At 56.6% G+C, this 13,490-nt stretch overlaps 4 protein-coding genes across 4 annotated transcripts; 2 read left to right on the top strand and 2 right to left on the bottom strand.

Moving 5' to 3' along the window:
- Positions 1-1,787: 1,787 nt before the first annotated feature.
- On the top strand, positions 1,788-4,546 carry rga8 (Rho-GTPase-activating protein 8; the record flags this gene model as incomplete). Its single annotated transcript, XM_036636834.1, has 4 exons — positions 1,788-1,833; positions 1,908-2,089; positions 2,148-3,606; positions 3,660-4,546. 4 exons carry the CDS (start codon positions 1,788-1,790, stop codon positions 4,544-4,546), a joined length of 2,574 nt encoding a protein of 857 aa, XP_036497970.1.
- Positions 4,547-5,314: 768 nt separating this feature from the next.
- On the bottom strand, positions 5,315-9,379 carry AP3D1 (AP-3 complex subunit delta-1; the record flags this gene model as incomplete). The annotated part of the gene is made up of 6 exons (XM_036636833.1): positions 5,315-7,527; positions 7,574-7,802; positions 7,857-8,240; positions 8,303-8,499; positions 8,562-8,680; positions 9,234-9,379. The coding sequence occupies 6 exons, from the start codon at positions 9,377-9,379 to the stop codon at positions 5,315-5,317; spliced, it is 3,288 nt and encodes a 1,095-aa protein (XP_036497971.1).
- Positions 9,380-9,446: 67 nt separating this feature from the next.
- Positions 9,447-10,082, top strand: CGCS363_v004983 (Coenzyme Q-binding protein COQ10-like protein; the record flags this gene model as incomplete). The annotated part of the gene is made up of 1 exon (XM_036636832.1): positions 9,447-10,082. One exon carries the CDS (start codon positions 9,447-9,449, stop codon positions 10,080-10,082), a length of 636 nt encoding a protein of 211 aa, XP_036497964.1.
- A 532-nt stretch (positions 10,083-10,614) lies between these two features.
- On the bottom strand, positions 10,615-13,227 carry CGCS363_v004982 (Reticulocyte-binding protein 2-like protein a; the record flags this gene model as incomplete). Its single annotated transcript, XM_036636831.1, has 4 exons — positions 10,615-10,633; positions 10,686-11,185; positions 11,236-13,132; positions 13,223-13,227. 4 exons carry the CDS (start codon positions 13,225-13,227, stop codon positions 10,615-10,617), a joined length of 2,421 nt encoding a protein of 806 aa, XP_036497965.1.
- Between the last annotated feature and the right edge of the window lie 263 nt (positions 13,228-13,490).

Here is a 13,490-nt window from a genome sequence, read left to right as displayed (position 1 = left end):
CTCGCTGATCAAGGAAACGCAGATCAGCAGCAGGTCGGGGAGGCTCGTACGGGTACGGGTACAGGTCTCACCACCAAAAGGAACAAAGGACAAAGCAGTCAGGACGAGGACCAAAGGACGCCTTGCCTCAATCGAGAAACGATGCGATCAGCGAGGGAGGATGAAACCTGATCCTGGGGTGCATGATTTGTGAAAATGATCCTTAATACTGCGTCAAATTGGCGGCGGTAGATGGTATGGCGGTCAGCCCTGTAGGAACCACGAGCGTTGAACCTTAGCTTCCCGTCTTCCATGGCCGCCCGGGAAAACCAGCAAGTGGTTGAGCCCTGCGGCTTCCACCAAGGTGCGTTGCCCTGTGAGTGTGGGCTCCTCGCCTGAATCTCTTCAGCTGGGAGCGGCCCCAGAATTCTGCAACAGAGACGAATGCAGGGGCTCACACAGCCCAGAGCTGTCGGGTTAGTGCCGTTATCGAGGTCGTAGGTTCTCATTCCCACAGGCCACAGTGGAGGTGGCAGACAGCCCTCAGGTCAAAGTCGGCTTGCTTGGCTGCCTCATTCAGGGTCATTTGCTTTGTGTGGAGCACACGGGCAACGCCTCAGAGGCTCACAGGCACCGCGTGGGGGGGGTCAGGGTCGCCTGTGGGTGGATGTCTACCAGTCAGATGAGGAACACTGTGAGGATGATGAAGGAGTGGAGCACACGGGGAACGCTGTGAGTGGCTGGCGGACCGACACCGTGGGATGGCTGTGTATTTTTGGCTTCAGATGGCCCGAGTCGCCAGCAGCGTTCGTCGGGCTGGCGATGGAGCCAATCCAAGGCCACGTCTGCAGCCCGCCAGCTGCTGGCCCTTGGTAATGGGAACGGCTGTCTTTTTTCTCCTTCCAGGGCAGCCACGCAGGCACCGCACCACAGACATTGGATTGGCGTTGCCCCTCATCTCTGTGTTGGTGTTCGCCCATCGTGTTCCCTGCTTTGCCCTGCTGGCCCTGTCGAACCTGGGCCATGGCCTGTGCGGATTGTTGGGTTCGGTTGGCATTGACAGCCAGCCCAGCCCAGCCCTGCCGTGTGTGCTTGCTGGCTTTGATGCCGTGTCACTGGTCCCATCTCTTGTCGCTGAGCGTGGTTTGGAGCTTCACTGACTGACAACCTGGCAGCAATCCAAGCAAGCTGTTTCCATTGCCATTCCCTTCTGCGGAGACCGAGGGACGCACACCGGGAACGCACACCACACCTGCAGCAGAGCAGCAGTATCTTCCTTATCCCGTCTCCTTCTTCCTCCAGGTCCAGTCGAACTTGCCGTCTTTCCATTTCTGCCCCAATCCTTCAACCTTGAACCTTGGACCTGTCAGCAGCCAGCCTTTTTCTCTTCCTCCAAAATTTCCTCCAGCTGGCATGTGCCCCTGACCACCAGAAACGCCCTCCACGACCTCTTTCGCAACGGCGCCTTCTCGCTCTCTGTCTTCTGCCTTACTGAGCATCCCGTCCTTCCTCTCACTTTTCTTTGCCTTGTGTGTCCTCTATCGCCTTTCGTTCTGCACCGCGGCCGATCGCCGTTGACGTATTCTTTCGCTTCTCGCATCCGGCAAAGCGTCTCTAAACTCTAGTACCGAGAGACAAGCAGGGAACCACCTCGCCTCCCACCTCCTGCAACCTGCATTACGCAGTAACGACGAAACGAAACATTTCTCGCTGCCTCCTTTTCCATTTTCCCGCACGATTCCATTTCTTTGATCGCAACAACACAACCCTATTGTTATTGCAACGAACGACTCGAGCTCCCAATCACCATGCCGGGCTTCGCAGAGTCCTTTTGGTCTAGCGACTACGCTGCAGGTAAGTCACCACCACCACGCGCTACCCGCGCTGCTCCCTCTCCGACTTCCCAAAATGCTAAACCTTTGCGCCAGGACTGGGCGTCCTGTTCAGCAAGCTTCAGCAGGGAGTGCACGAGAACCGTCAAATCCTTACCGTCGCCCGATTGCGCGCCGAGGCCGAAGAGATCTACAGCCAGCGATTGGGAGACATCGCGCCAGCTGCCGACAAAGTACAAGGCGGATTCTCGAGAGATGACGGTGCCAGCGTTCGCAAGGTTTGTTTGGTGCCCCACCGGGACCTTTTCTGAGACCCTCCATTGACTTATTTCGCAGGCCTACGATGGCGTTCGGACCGAGATGGAAGAGGGTGCCAAAAACCACAAGAAGATCGCCCAGAACATTCGAGACCTCGTCGTCAACCCCTTCTCCCGCTGGTGCGATGCCCACGAATCCCGCATTCAAGACTCCCAGGATGAGCTGCAAGCTCGCATCAAGGCGCACGACAGGCAAGCAGAGCTCGTCAAGAAGCTGAGGAGCACCTACTTCAACAAGTGCCGCTTGGTTGAGGATATCGAGGAGGAGACCAAGCTGGCATTCCAGGACCCCGAAACCAGCCCAAAGAACAACATCCCCGAGATCAAGGTCTCTGAGAACAAGGAGCCCGAGAAGGTGGAGGAGAAGCACGAGGTCGACGATGAGGAGGAGATGGTCGAGATTGGCGACGAGTTCTACAACGCCGACCAAGTCAAGAAGATGTTGGAGCACATGCTGAACACCATCAAGCTCGGCGAGACCAAAGTGCCCATCCTTGGCGTGTACCAAAACACTTCGTCTGGTGCAGACATTGTGGAGTACTTGCAGAAGCACTTGAACACCAGCAGCGTCAGCTACGCCGAGAGGATTGGACAGGACCTCATCACAGCCGGATTCTTGAGGCTCATTGGTAACGTCGGAAGCACTTTCGCAAACAGCTCCAAGATGTTCTATCAGTGGCGCCCCAAGGCTTTCAAGGCTGCTGGTGTCCCCGAGAAGAAGTTGCCCCTTGGACGTACCTTTTCTCTTCCCGCTTCCGAGTCTTCGGACTCGCCCGTTGTCGGAACCGTCAGCGAGTACCTTGCCAACTGGAACGTCCTCAACAATGCCCATCCCAACGAGACCCCCGCCGAGCGATTGCGCCGTGAGGCCAGAGAAGCCGACGACAAGTACAAGGGTGGTGTGCGCAAGTTGGACGAGATGCGCTGCGACCTTGAGGAGACCATCTTCCTCCACCTCCGCTTCTTGGAGCGCTGCGAGCTGGACCGCCTTAAGGCCATCAAGACTGTCATTCTGGATTTCTCCGGCACCATCAGCAACGTCATTCCCAGCCTTCAATCGGCTGTAGACAACATGATGCTTTTCCAGGAGACAGTGCAGCCCAGCGGCGATTTGAGGTATCTGCTCGAGAACTACCGCACTGGTAGCTTCATCCCCAAGGTGGTCGTCTACGAAAACTACTACAACAAGGTGGACGAGCAAACCTTCGGTGTGGATCTTGAGGCGAGAGCACGCGCGGATAAGAAGCGTGTGCCTGTCATCATTACTACCATCCTGACCTACCTTGACAACCACTATCCTGATCTGGAGGGCGATGAGGCTCGACGTGGAGTTTGGCTGGTAGATGTGCCTCTAAACCAGATTCACAAGCTGCGTGCCAAGATCAACGACGGCAAGCCCATCCCAGCCGACGTTTTCGACGAATTCGACATCCCAACTGTCGCAAGCCTGCTCAAGCTCTACCTCCTCGAACTGCCTGGTAAGTTGACGGTGGACGATTTCGGCCAACGAACATTTGCTGACTTCCCACAGATTCTCTGGTCTCCTCTCACGTGTACGAAATCATCCGGACGATTTACCAGACTCAGACGCAGGATAATGATGCTGCTCGCGTGCCTGTTCTCCAACAGACCTTGTCGCAGCTGAGACTAACTAATATCGCAACGCTTGACGCCTGCATGAACCACTTTACCCGCCTAATCGATCTTACCTCGGCCGATGAGGCTTACATCTCCACCCTTGCCACTGCCCTAGCACCCTGCATCCTCCGTCCTCGCACCGAAACTTCCCTCACAATGGAGGAGAAGCACGCGTACCGTCTCATCCGGGATCTCTTTGCTCACAAGGACGCCATCTTCAGCGAGCTCAAGCGCATGTCTACTCTGAACCACAGTGGATCGGTCAACAACCGTCCCCGTGCCATCAGCACCGACGAAAGCAACCGGAGAGCAAACATGGAAGAGCGGAATAGAGCTCTGCTCGAGAAGGCTGCCGGTAGCCGCGGCCGCGCGACCAGCCCCGCCCCGAGCCCGCGTGGTCACAGACGTGACCGTAGCGTAGGCGGCCCCGAGACCCGCTTCCCGATCCAGACGAGTCCTCCCGCAAGTGCCGTTGACCGCCACCGCTCCAGTCTTGGCAGCGTGATTGGCGCCAAGCGTTCGAGTCTGGAGGTTCCTGGCAGCGATAACAGCTCGCCTGCCGAGCCGGCCAACGGCACGGCGAACCCGGCGCCGGCTGCTGAGGGTGTTGCCGCGAGAATCCAGGCCCTCGAGTCGCCGGTAGAGAAGCGCAACAGCCTCGGCCGCAGCACCGCGCGATACTCTCTCGAGCGCCGGGTGCCCGTAGCATCGAGCGGAAACGACAGCGCTCCTTCGACTCCTCGCGGGGTGACACTCGAGGACAAGCCCATGGATGACTAAGAAGCGATCGTTCGGTTCTTCGACGACTGATATTTTCTCGGCAAAGCTGATGGTTTTCCTTTTTCTTCCTTTCTTAATGTCTATTTTCTTCACAAAAAACCAACCCAATTTTTTGTCATGTGTGACGCCGGAAGAGGGTTTTTCTTGCGCGGGCGACAACGGCGGCGGCGGCGGCGGCTGGTACAGGAAACACAAAAAGAAGAAACAATTTACTGGCTGGCTGGCGGTGACTCAACGACGGTGTGACGTCGGGAAGCGATTCCTCATTGTCCCCTTTGTATCATGTCTGTACGTAAACCACGAGAGAGCGGGAGAGAGGAGGGAGGGGACGAGAGATGGTGTTGGAGTTGGAGTTGGAGATGAGATGAAGAAGAGAGAGGGAGAGAGAGAGAGACAGATTCCCCCAAAAAAACCATTTCAAAGATCCTGCCTGTTAACTTTGTTGATGGTGACTGATGTTGAGGAAGTTTCGAGCCCATCTAGGGGTTTTCACAGTACGTCAGGGGAAAAATCATGAAAAGCACCTCGGTCAAAGCTCAGTCCAGTAGCTTCGTCGTGTCGTGCCCACGGTGATTGATACTAACGAACCTTCTTGTGTCTTCTCGTGACGACCTCAAGAACACAATTTGTTTTGTATGGCCTCACAAGTGCCAGAGAAAAGGAATGAATGGCTACACCGCGCCTTCGCATTTTGTTTTATCTATATGCTACCTTTCCTGCGCCATTCGTTGTCATGAGTGCAAACCACCGCTACCACCACTGACTACATCAACTCGGGCTAGGCGTGTCCCCCGCAATCTCAGCCATCTTGGTCGTCTTCTTTTTCTTCTTCTTCTTGGGCACCACGACCGCCGGCCCAGCGTCGTCTCCGCCTTCGAGAGCCGCCAATGTCGGGGCAGCAAGGATGGGAGCGGGCTCCTCGCCGGCCCCGTTCTCGGCGTCGTCAGTGAGCACGACGGCCGGAGCCTTCTTCTTCTTCTTCTTCACCACCGTCGTGCCGTCGCCATCCTTCTTGGCCTTCTTCGTCTTCTTCTTGACAACCACGCCGGCGGCATCGACCCCCTGCGCGACCTGGATCCGCTCGTTGGCGCGCTGCATCTCGAGACGCAGCCTCTCGACCTCCTTCATCGCCTGCGCCATCTCCGCCTCCTCGCGCTGCTGTTGTTCGTAATCGAACGGCGCATTGGAGGAACCCATGCCACCCGAGCCGCCACTCTCTTCGAGGCTGAGGCTACCCAGGGTCGACGAGTCGACTTGCAACAGACCCTGTCGTAGCTTTTTGGCGCGCGACTTGGTGAAGCTGTCGGAGTTGTTCTCGGACTCGTAGTTGCGCGGAGTGGAGACGCCGCTCCCTACCAGCGTCTCGTCCGCGGCGATGACAACGCGCTGCCTCGGTCGCGGCTGCGGTCGACTGATGGGTGATGTTGGACCTGGAGCAGATGAGCCTAGCTTGTCGAGGTCCAACTGCATTATCGGTATGGAGTCTATGTCAAGATCCGGGCCATTCTCCTTTTGTAAGATGCTGTGAATGGGTGTTGACGATCTGGGGTTGCTGTCTGCTCCGCCAATGTAGAATGGATCGTCACGATTGCGTTCTGCTCGCTCGGCCTTCCGCCTTGCAACGATGTCTGCGTCCAGATAGCTGTCCTCAGTCGCTTGTTGATACGAGCTGACGACTTCTTCTGGTACGTCTGCAATCTTGTTGATAGCGGGCTCTGCGGAAGATATGCTGGTTGGAGCAGGACGCTGGTGGTAGTAAACCTCGAAGTCGTCCGCTTCGCTCGCCTCCATAGGTATGATGTCCGCTTGCGAAAGAAGATAACTCAGGTTGGGGTGGATGGGCTCGTCCAAGTCGAGACCGTCGGGTATTGGCACGTTCTTCTGGGCGCCAACAGCAACAGAGTTAAGTTCCCATCCCTGGAACAAAGATGGGATGGCTTGTGTGAGGAGAAGGGGAGCATCTTGGTGAGTGTCCTCAGATGATGGCGCTTGCCCTGACGCAGCCTCGGCAGTGAGCTTCAGAAGCTCGATGAACTCCACCGACCTCTCCTGAACCTCTAGGTTTGGGTGGAGGGCGAGCGGCTCTAACGTGTGAATTACCCGCGCCATAAGCAGGGTAATTTTGGTTTTCCACTCCGGTGTCCAAGGCTGCCCATCGTTGCCGGCGACGTACGCAAAGATCTTGGTCACGGCCTGCAGGCTCGTCGTAAGAATGTCTGGGATATGTGTTCGGGGGATAATCCGCAGTATGTTTCCCAAAGTGTCTTCAGGGAAAGCGAGCTGATTGGCATATTCTCCAACCAACCACGTAGTTGACTTGAGTGATGCCGAAGAGAGGGAGTGCCCAGCGGGGGTATCCGAGTTGAGTTGTTGAATAATCAGATCAGCGGCCCTGACTGAAGCCCCTCGCAGGGCTTGCACCTTCACAGCAACATTCCTCAACTCGTCTCCAATCATGCCGGATACATCTCCGGCTGTCGACTTGCCGGAGGCTGCTACTGAGTCGAGCTCCGTCTCGACTGACCGTGGCGTCGGCGCCATGCGGACAAGCTGAATGAGAACATCAATGTACCAGTCAAAGTCCACCAGGCTGCTATAGTTGTTTTGTGAACACATGGTCAGAATCCTTCCGATCACATCGCTCCTGTAGTCATCAGGTAGTGGAGGCTCCTCCTCCTCTTTGTTTGGAGTGTGGATTTCGACTTGCGCTTCGTCGTCAGAATCCGTCCCGGTATCAGGACCAAGGGGGGCCCCCGGCCGATCTCTTTTAGGAGCAGAAGATTTGAGCTGCTTCATAAGACGGCTTACGATCGATACCAAGTTGTCGCTGCTAACCATACCCTGAACGAGGTCCAAAGCCTTGATGCGAATAGTGATATCGGGGCTGTCGATGCACTCCAAGATGACATCTTCCTGTTGCGCGACCAGAAAAGGATGTGTCAAAACGATCTTGTTGAACGCGAGCAACGCAACGTATTTGACTATTGAAAGTTAGCTCCAGATCACGGACCGAGTCGCGTGACTTACGATTCGGGTCGCCATCCACCATGATCATGCCCCTGAGCTTGTTCACGCAAAGAGTCGCAATCTCCTCCTGGCCTGAGATGTCATCCTCACTACCCAGGATGCCACCCTGAATAATACCGTTGATGCACTCATATAGTAGTGACATGGCGGGTGTCGTCCGAATTAGCTCAGTGAGAGGCGGCAGCAGTTTCCGCACGAGTCTCGGCTCTAGTGGCGTCAAAGTCGCGAACTGTATTGCTCGTCAGCCTTTCCGCCTTTGCGTGCTACTCAAAGCATCACCTACCAGCTTGATCAGCTTGATGGCCATCCAGTTATTACCACCATCAACCAACAGCTCGAACAGCCTGGGCGCCAGAGGAAGAAAGTCATGAGGCCGTCTCCATCCCAGCTCACAGACGACATTCACAATAGCTGCAGTCACACTCGGGTCCTCGTCCTTGTCCATAAGACGCTCCTTGATCTTGGGCCAGGCCGCGCGCAGCGTTTCGGGGTACACTAGCGCCAGACGGTACAGCGTCACGATCGTCTTCTTGCGGATGGCGGGGTTCGAGTGGCTCAAACGGGGAAGCAGGTCGGGGAGGGTCGAGAGGGCTAGGGACGGGTTGATGATATGTGGTAGTGTAGATATCGGGAGGGATATTGTCGTCGCTTGCGTCGAGGTCAAGTCCTACGCAGAAGTAGCGTTAGCATACCGCCCTCTCGCCATACACCCGCAGCGCAGTGACGTACCTTCTTCAAGAGATTCGTGGCCATCATCAACACTTCTGTGTCTGACCGGAAACTCTGCACAGCAGCCAGGTATCCAACCCTCTTCTGGTGGTACTTTTGCGACGACATGACTTCGAGGACATGGAACGAAGCCCAGGACATGTCATGGCCAACCATCTCGAGGTAGACCAGCTTCAGCAGCGCCGTCGCCTTGACGTCTGTCGGGGACTATTAGCCATCGATACGCAGACGAAGATGGAGGCGCCGGGGGCTGGCTCACCCATGTCCTGCCCGCGCACCTCGGAGCGGCATTCTTTCAAGCTGTTCTGGATATACTCGCGCTCGTTGCCCTTGTGGTTTCGCAGGCCTCTGATGAGGTCGTAAAGAGACTTCTCGAACCTGTGGGCATCCCATCGCTGTCAGCGTGCTGCACCACCGTGTCGTGCCGCTTGCTCTCAACACCTACATCTTGACGATGACAGCCCCACGCGACGGGGCTTAAACAGGTTGGTCGTAGGTTAGGTCGAGGGAGGGGAGGGATTTCGTGGGTAGGTTCGTCGTGGAAAGGAGTAAACGAAAGTCGGGTCAGGTCGTCCGGGTTCTATGGCGCATCTTGAAATGGTTTCCCCCGTTGTGTGGCCGCACAGCTTTGGCACATTCGTGGGGAGAATGCCTTGGGGAACGGGTTTCGGCTGGTCGTCAAGCTAAGGGATGTCGGAGTCGGGGAACGGTGATGCGGGCTGCTGTGGCTGAACTTGGCTTGTGGAGAGCTGCTGTCGTGCTGCCGTGGTGCTCACCCCCACCAAAAATGATGCTAGCCGTTCGTACCGTGTTCCACTGTACAGTAAAACAAAATAATCCCACTGTACAGCGGTAGCAGCCCACTAACACCGACTGCTAGCTTCTTCCTCGGCGACAGCTTCTAATCGTCATTGCGACTTGCTTCACGAACAACTTTTGCGACGACCCCGATTGAGGACTGTCTACGGTGGGACGGCAATTGACAGCAGTTTCCTCGTGCGGCACTTCACTTTCGCTTCCTCGGCTTGCACTATAGACCATGGCTCGTTGAAAGTCGAGCTTCCACTCCTTCACCATTGCGCAAAACCTCGGCCACACTCCCCAACCTTTTTCCAGCTCCATACGTCGGAACTGCCCACGCACGATGACAACCATGCGGCCAGCTCTCCGAGTCTTCTCTCCGTTGAGAAGCATTCGCTGCATGCCCGCCGCACAACCCCACACCCCCGCGCGGCAGTTCTTCAACCTTCCGAATCTCCCCTCATCCGAGCCGCAGGTCCTGACGGCCTCCCGAACCCTCCCATACCCCTCCGCCCAGCTCTACGGCGTAATCTCCGACGTGGACTCATACTCGACCTTCGTGCCATACTGCGCGCAGTCCCGTGTCACGCAATGGACCGCCCCCGACCAGAACGGGCGCAAATGGCCCGCGCAGGCCGACTTGCGTGTGGGCTGGGGCGGCTTCGAGGAGACATTCACGAGTAGGCTGCACTGTGTACCCGGGAAAAGCGTCGAGGCGATCAGCGGCGCAGACGTTCCGGGTGCCAGCCCGGGCAATGGAGGAGAGGGCGGTGCGGTGTTCAAGAGCTTGGTGACGATGTGGCAGCTGCGGCCACTGGCTACGGGCACTGGCACGGAGGTGGACCTGGTCATCAGATTCCAGTTTGCGAACCCGTTGTACTCCGCTGTGAGCGCTGCGGTGTCTGATAAGGTGGCTGGAGTAATGATTCAAGCGTTCGAGAAGCGCGTCAAGAGTGTGCTTGGTAGACCAAGGATATAAGCAGGCGGCAATTAAACATAAATCAGAGGGCCATAGACGATAGAACGCGCATGCGTAATTATGATGATTCTTTTCAGAGTGTTTTTTTTGTAACATAAAACTCGACGCATCTAACCGCAACCAAAAAAGTCATCTAACCCAAAAACACGGTGTGGTCCTCCCTTGTTTTGCGCCGTGTCCTGAAAATGTCGCAGTCCAGTCTCCTCCAGCTCTGATGCAAGGCTCTCCTCTCTGTGTACGACCCTCGCGGAACGTTTTCCAACCTTTGGCTCTTTGGTCCCGTTCTCAAAATCACTCTCCCCGCAGCGCATACTCCGGGCATACATGCGTTATAGACGTCAAGAAAATGAGCCATGATTCCGTGAGATGCGTTGTATACATACAATCAACTATGTGGGAATCTGTGAAAAGCAAAATAATGCGCGATGAGGTATCATGTGTAAATCAGAAAGATCCCAACCGCAAATTCGTAAGAAATAGTTCTCGTGGTAGGTGTTGTACAGCACTGGTTGGCAATGCACAACACTGACCATTAGGTCTTCTTGCTACTCCTACTCGTTTGTTAGATAATTGGCGGTCGTAGAACGGGTTGAGATTGCTTACTTCTTCTTTGCGGGTTTGGCGCCGGCCATCCAGCTGAGCATGGATCCCTGCCCTCCCTTGGACTGACGTTTCTTCTCAGGTGCCGGGCCAACATTGATGACACGCGGACCACGGCCGGGAGGCATGGCGCCAACAGGCGGCGGCGGCGGCGGACCGTTACCTGCCCAACCCGGAGGTGGTGGTGGAACTCCGCCACCACCCCCGGGCCTCGGGAAACCCGGTGGCAGACCTCCCGGTCCCCCCATGGATCTAGTCCTCTGGTGTTGTCCTGGTGGTGGTCTCATACCTGGAGGGAACACGCCCGGGGGTGGAGCTGGCTGCGCCTTCTCCATGGGCCACATGCGCATCTCAATGGTCCAGTCGGGTTCGACAACCCTCTCCCACACTTGGGGAAGGATGATCTCACCATTGGGGCCGATGAGATCGTAGTGTCCTTCCTGGACATGGGGCCCGATGACATCCACGTGGAGGAAAGCTTGTTTGATGAGCTCTTCCATACCCTACAACCTGTTAGCATCATTACAAACATCGCTGGGTGCTTTCGACTTACCGTCCAGGTGGCGCAGATGTGGAATGGGAAGCTGAACTTGCGGCCCACGGCGTCCTTGAACTTGATCGGCAACTTGCCTTCCTTCTTCTTGGTCTCGGCCTCGTACTTGGCTTTAGCATCTTCGGCAGCCTTCTTCTTGAGCTCATCTTCGGCTTTCTTGGCCGCAGCGGCAGCAGCTTCGGCATCTGCCGCGGCCTTTGCCTCCGCCGCCAGCTTGTCGCGAGCCTCCTTCTCGGCCTTCTCCTTCATATCCGCCTCGTATTTGGCCTTAGCTTCGGCAGCGTCCGCTGCAGCCTTCTTCTCGGCTTCAATCTTGTCACGAGCCTCCTTCTCAGCCTTCTCCTTCATATCCGCCTCGTATTTGGCCTTAGCTGCGGCAGCATCCGCTGCAGCCTGCTTCTCGGCGGCAATCTTGTCGCGGGCCTCCTTCTCGGCCTTCTCCTTCATTTCGGCCTCGTACTTGGCCTTGGCTGCCGCGGCTTCTTCTGCCGCCTTCTTCTCGGCCGCAATCTTCTCACGGGCTTCTCTCTCAGCCGTGGCCTTCATCTCTGCCTCATACTTGGCCTTCGCTGCGGCATCTTCCGCAGCCTTCTTCTCGGCGGCAATTCTGGCATCTTCCTGAGCCTTGATGGCCAGCTCGAGCTTCAATTGGGCAGCTGCCTCAGCATCCGCGCGAGCCTTTGCTTCAGCGGCCTTTGCTTCGGCATGGGCCTTGAGCTCGGCCTCGTACTTTTCTCTTGCCTCACGCTCAGCTCTGGCCATGGCTTCCTGGTGCAGCTTCTGCCTCTGCTCCTCAGCTTTGCGCTCAGCCTCGATAGCCTCACGGGCAGCTTGTTCAGCCTCCTTCTTGGCCCTTTCAATTTCCTTTCGCGCGTCTTCTTGAGCCTTTCTCATCTCCTCCATTCGCCGAGCGATGGCGTCCTCGGCATCCTTCCGAATCTTCTCCTCAAGCTCACGGCGGCGCTCGGCCTCCTCCTTACGAGCCTGCTCTGCCTTGAAGAGCTCAAGTTGTTCCTGCAACTTGATCTTCTCTGGGTCTGGCTTCGGCGGCGACGGCGGCGGGGCAGGCGCGGGAGTCTTGGGCGGACCAACTTCCGTAGGCGGAGGAGGTGGAGCAGCCTGGGAGTACAGGTATTGGGCCATGTGCGGCGGCATTTGGTAGCCTCCAGGTCCACCGGGGGGTCCATGGCCGTAGAATGCAGGGGGTTGTGGCTGATTGTAGGGCATCATGTCATATTGAGAGTTGCGCGGCTGCTCTCCGAAATAGCTCTGACCGCTTCCATTGGACATTGGCGAGAAGGGATTGTGGCCCGGGGGACCGCCATAACCGTAAGGAACCATGGTATTGGGAGGAGCTCCGTATGGGCTTTGACCCATATAGCCTACATGACTATGTTGATGTTGTTGATAGGCGCTCTGAGGGTGCCCGTTGTGACCACGGCCGCTTGGGAAATAGGGATTGTGACCGGCATGGCCGACATGACCTTGCGGCCCGCCATGGGCGGCCGGAGGTGCGCGGGCACCGTAGCCACCGCGGTGGCCATAGGCCGGGTGGTATTCCTCTGAGGGATCCACGCTTTCTGGGGGATTCGGCACTGAACCGGGCCGATACGGGTCAACGTAATTGACGGGTGGGCGGTATGCTAGTTGTTCGCGCTGCTGCGGGTGCTGCGGGAGTTCGTGGTGACGAGAGGCAGCTCGAGTTTGTTGCGGGCGGTATCTTTGAGGGCTGACGGAAGCTGAGTCTTCTGGGCCAAGGTCTTCCTCGTAGTCGTCAGAGTAACTCTCGTCGTGTTCACCAGATTCAAAGCTGTCTCGATCGTCGTCTTCAGAGTAGGATTCGGAACGAGATGTTGTTCCCCCGCGGGATGAAGCAAAACGATCTCTTAAACCGTGTCTTCCGGATTGTGTTAGTTGAGTGTTGTTTGTTGTGTGAATGTCACCGAGTCGGTTGTCCGGTGGCCTAGTTGAAAATTACAACACTTACGACATAATAAGGAAGTGAGTGTGTGTGTGTATGTGCGTGGGCGGTGGGAAAACCCTCTTCGCACGACAGACTCGGAAGGGAGAGCGGCGTGATTAAAGAGAGATTTGCGCGAAACGGTCCGGCGAGGTTACTGAGGGTGTTGGCTACCGGTACGGGAAACCGGAGAGAGAAGTTGGTGTGTAGATTGGATGAGGCCGTGCAGCGTTCGTCCTTGCGCGGTTCGCAGTGACAAGAGGGGGTATCCAAGTTGGGATGAATAGCTGGCACG

The sequence above is a fragment of the Colletotrichum siamense genome, assembly GCF_013390195.1.
Source record: "Colletotrichum siamense strain Cg363 chromosome Unknown KSG_Cg363_contig03, whole genome shotgun sequence".
Taxonomy (NCBI): Eukaryota; Fungi; Ascomycota; class Sordariomycetes; order Glomerellales; family Glomerellaceae; genus Colletotrichum; species Colletotrichum siamense.
Note: the sequence above shows the minus strand (reverse complement) of the source record. Positions and strands in the feature narration are given on the sequence as shown.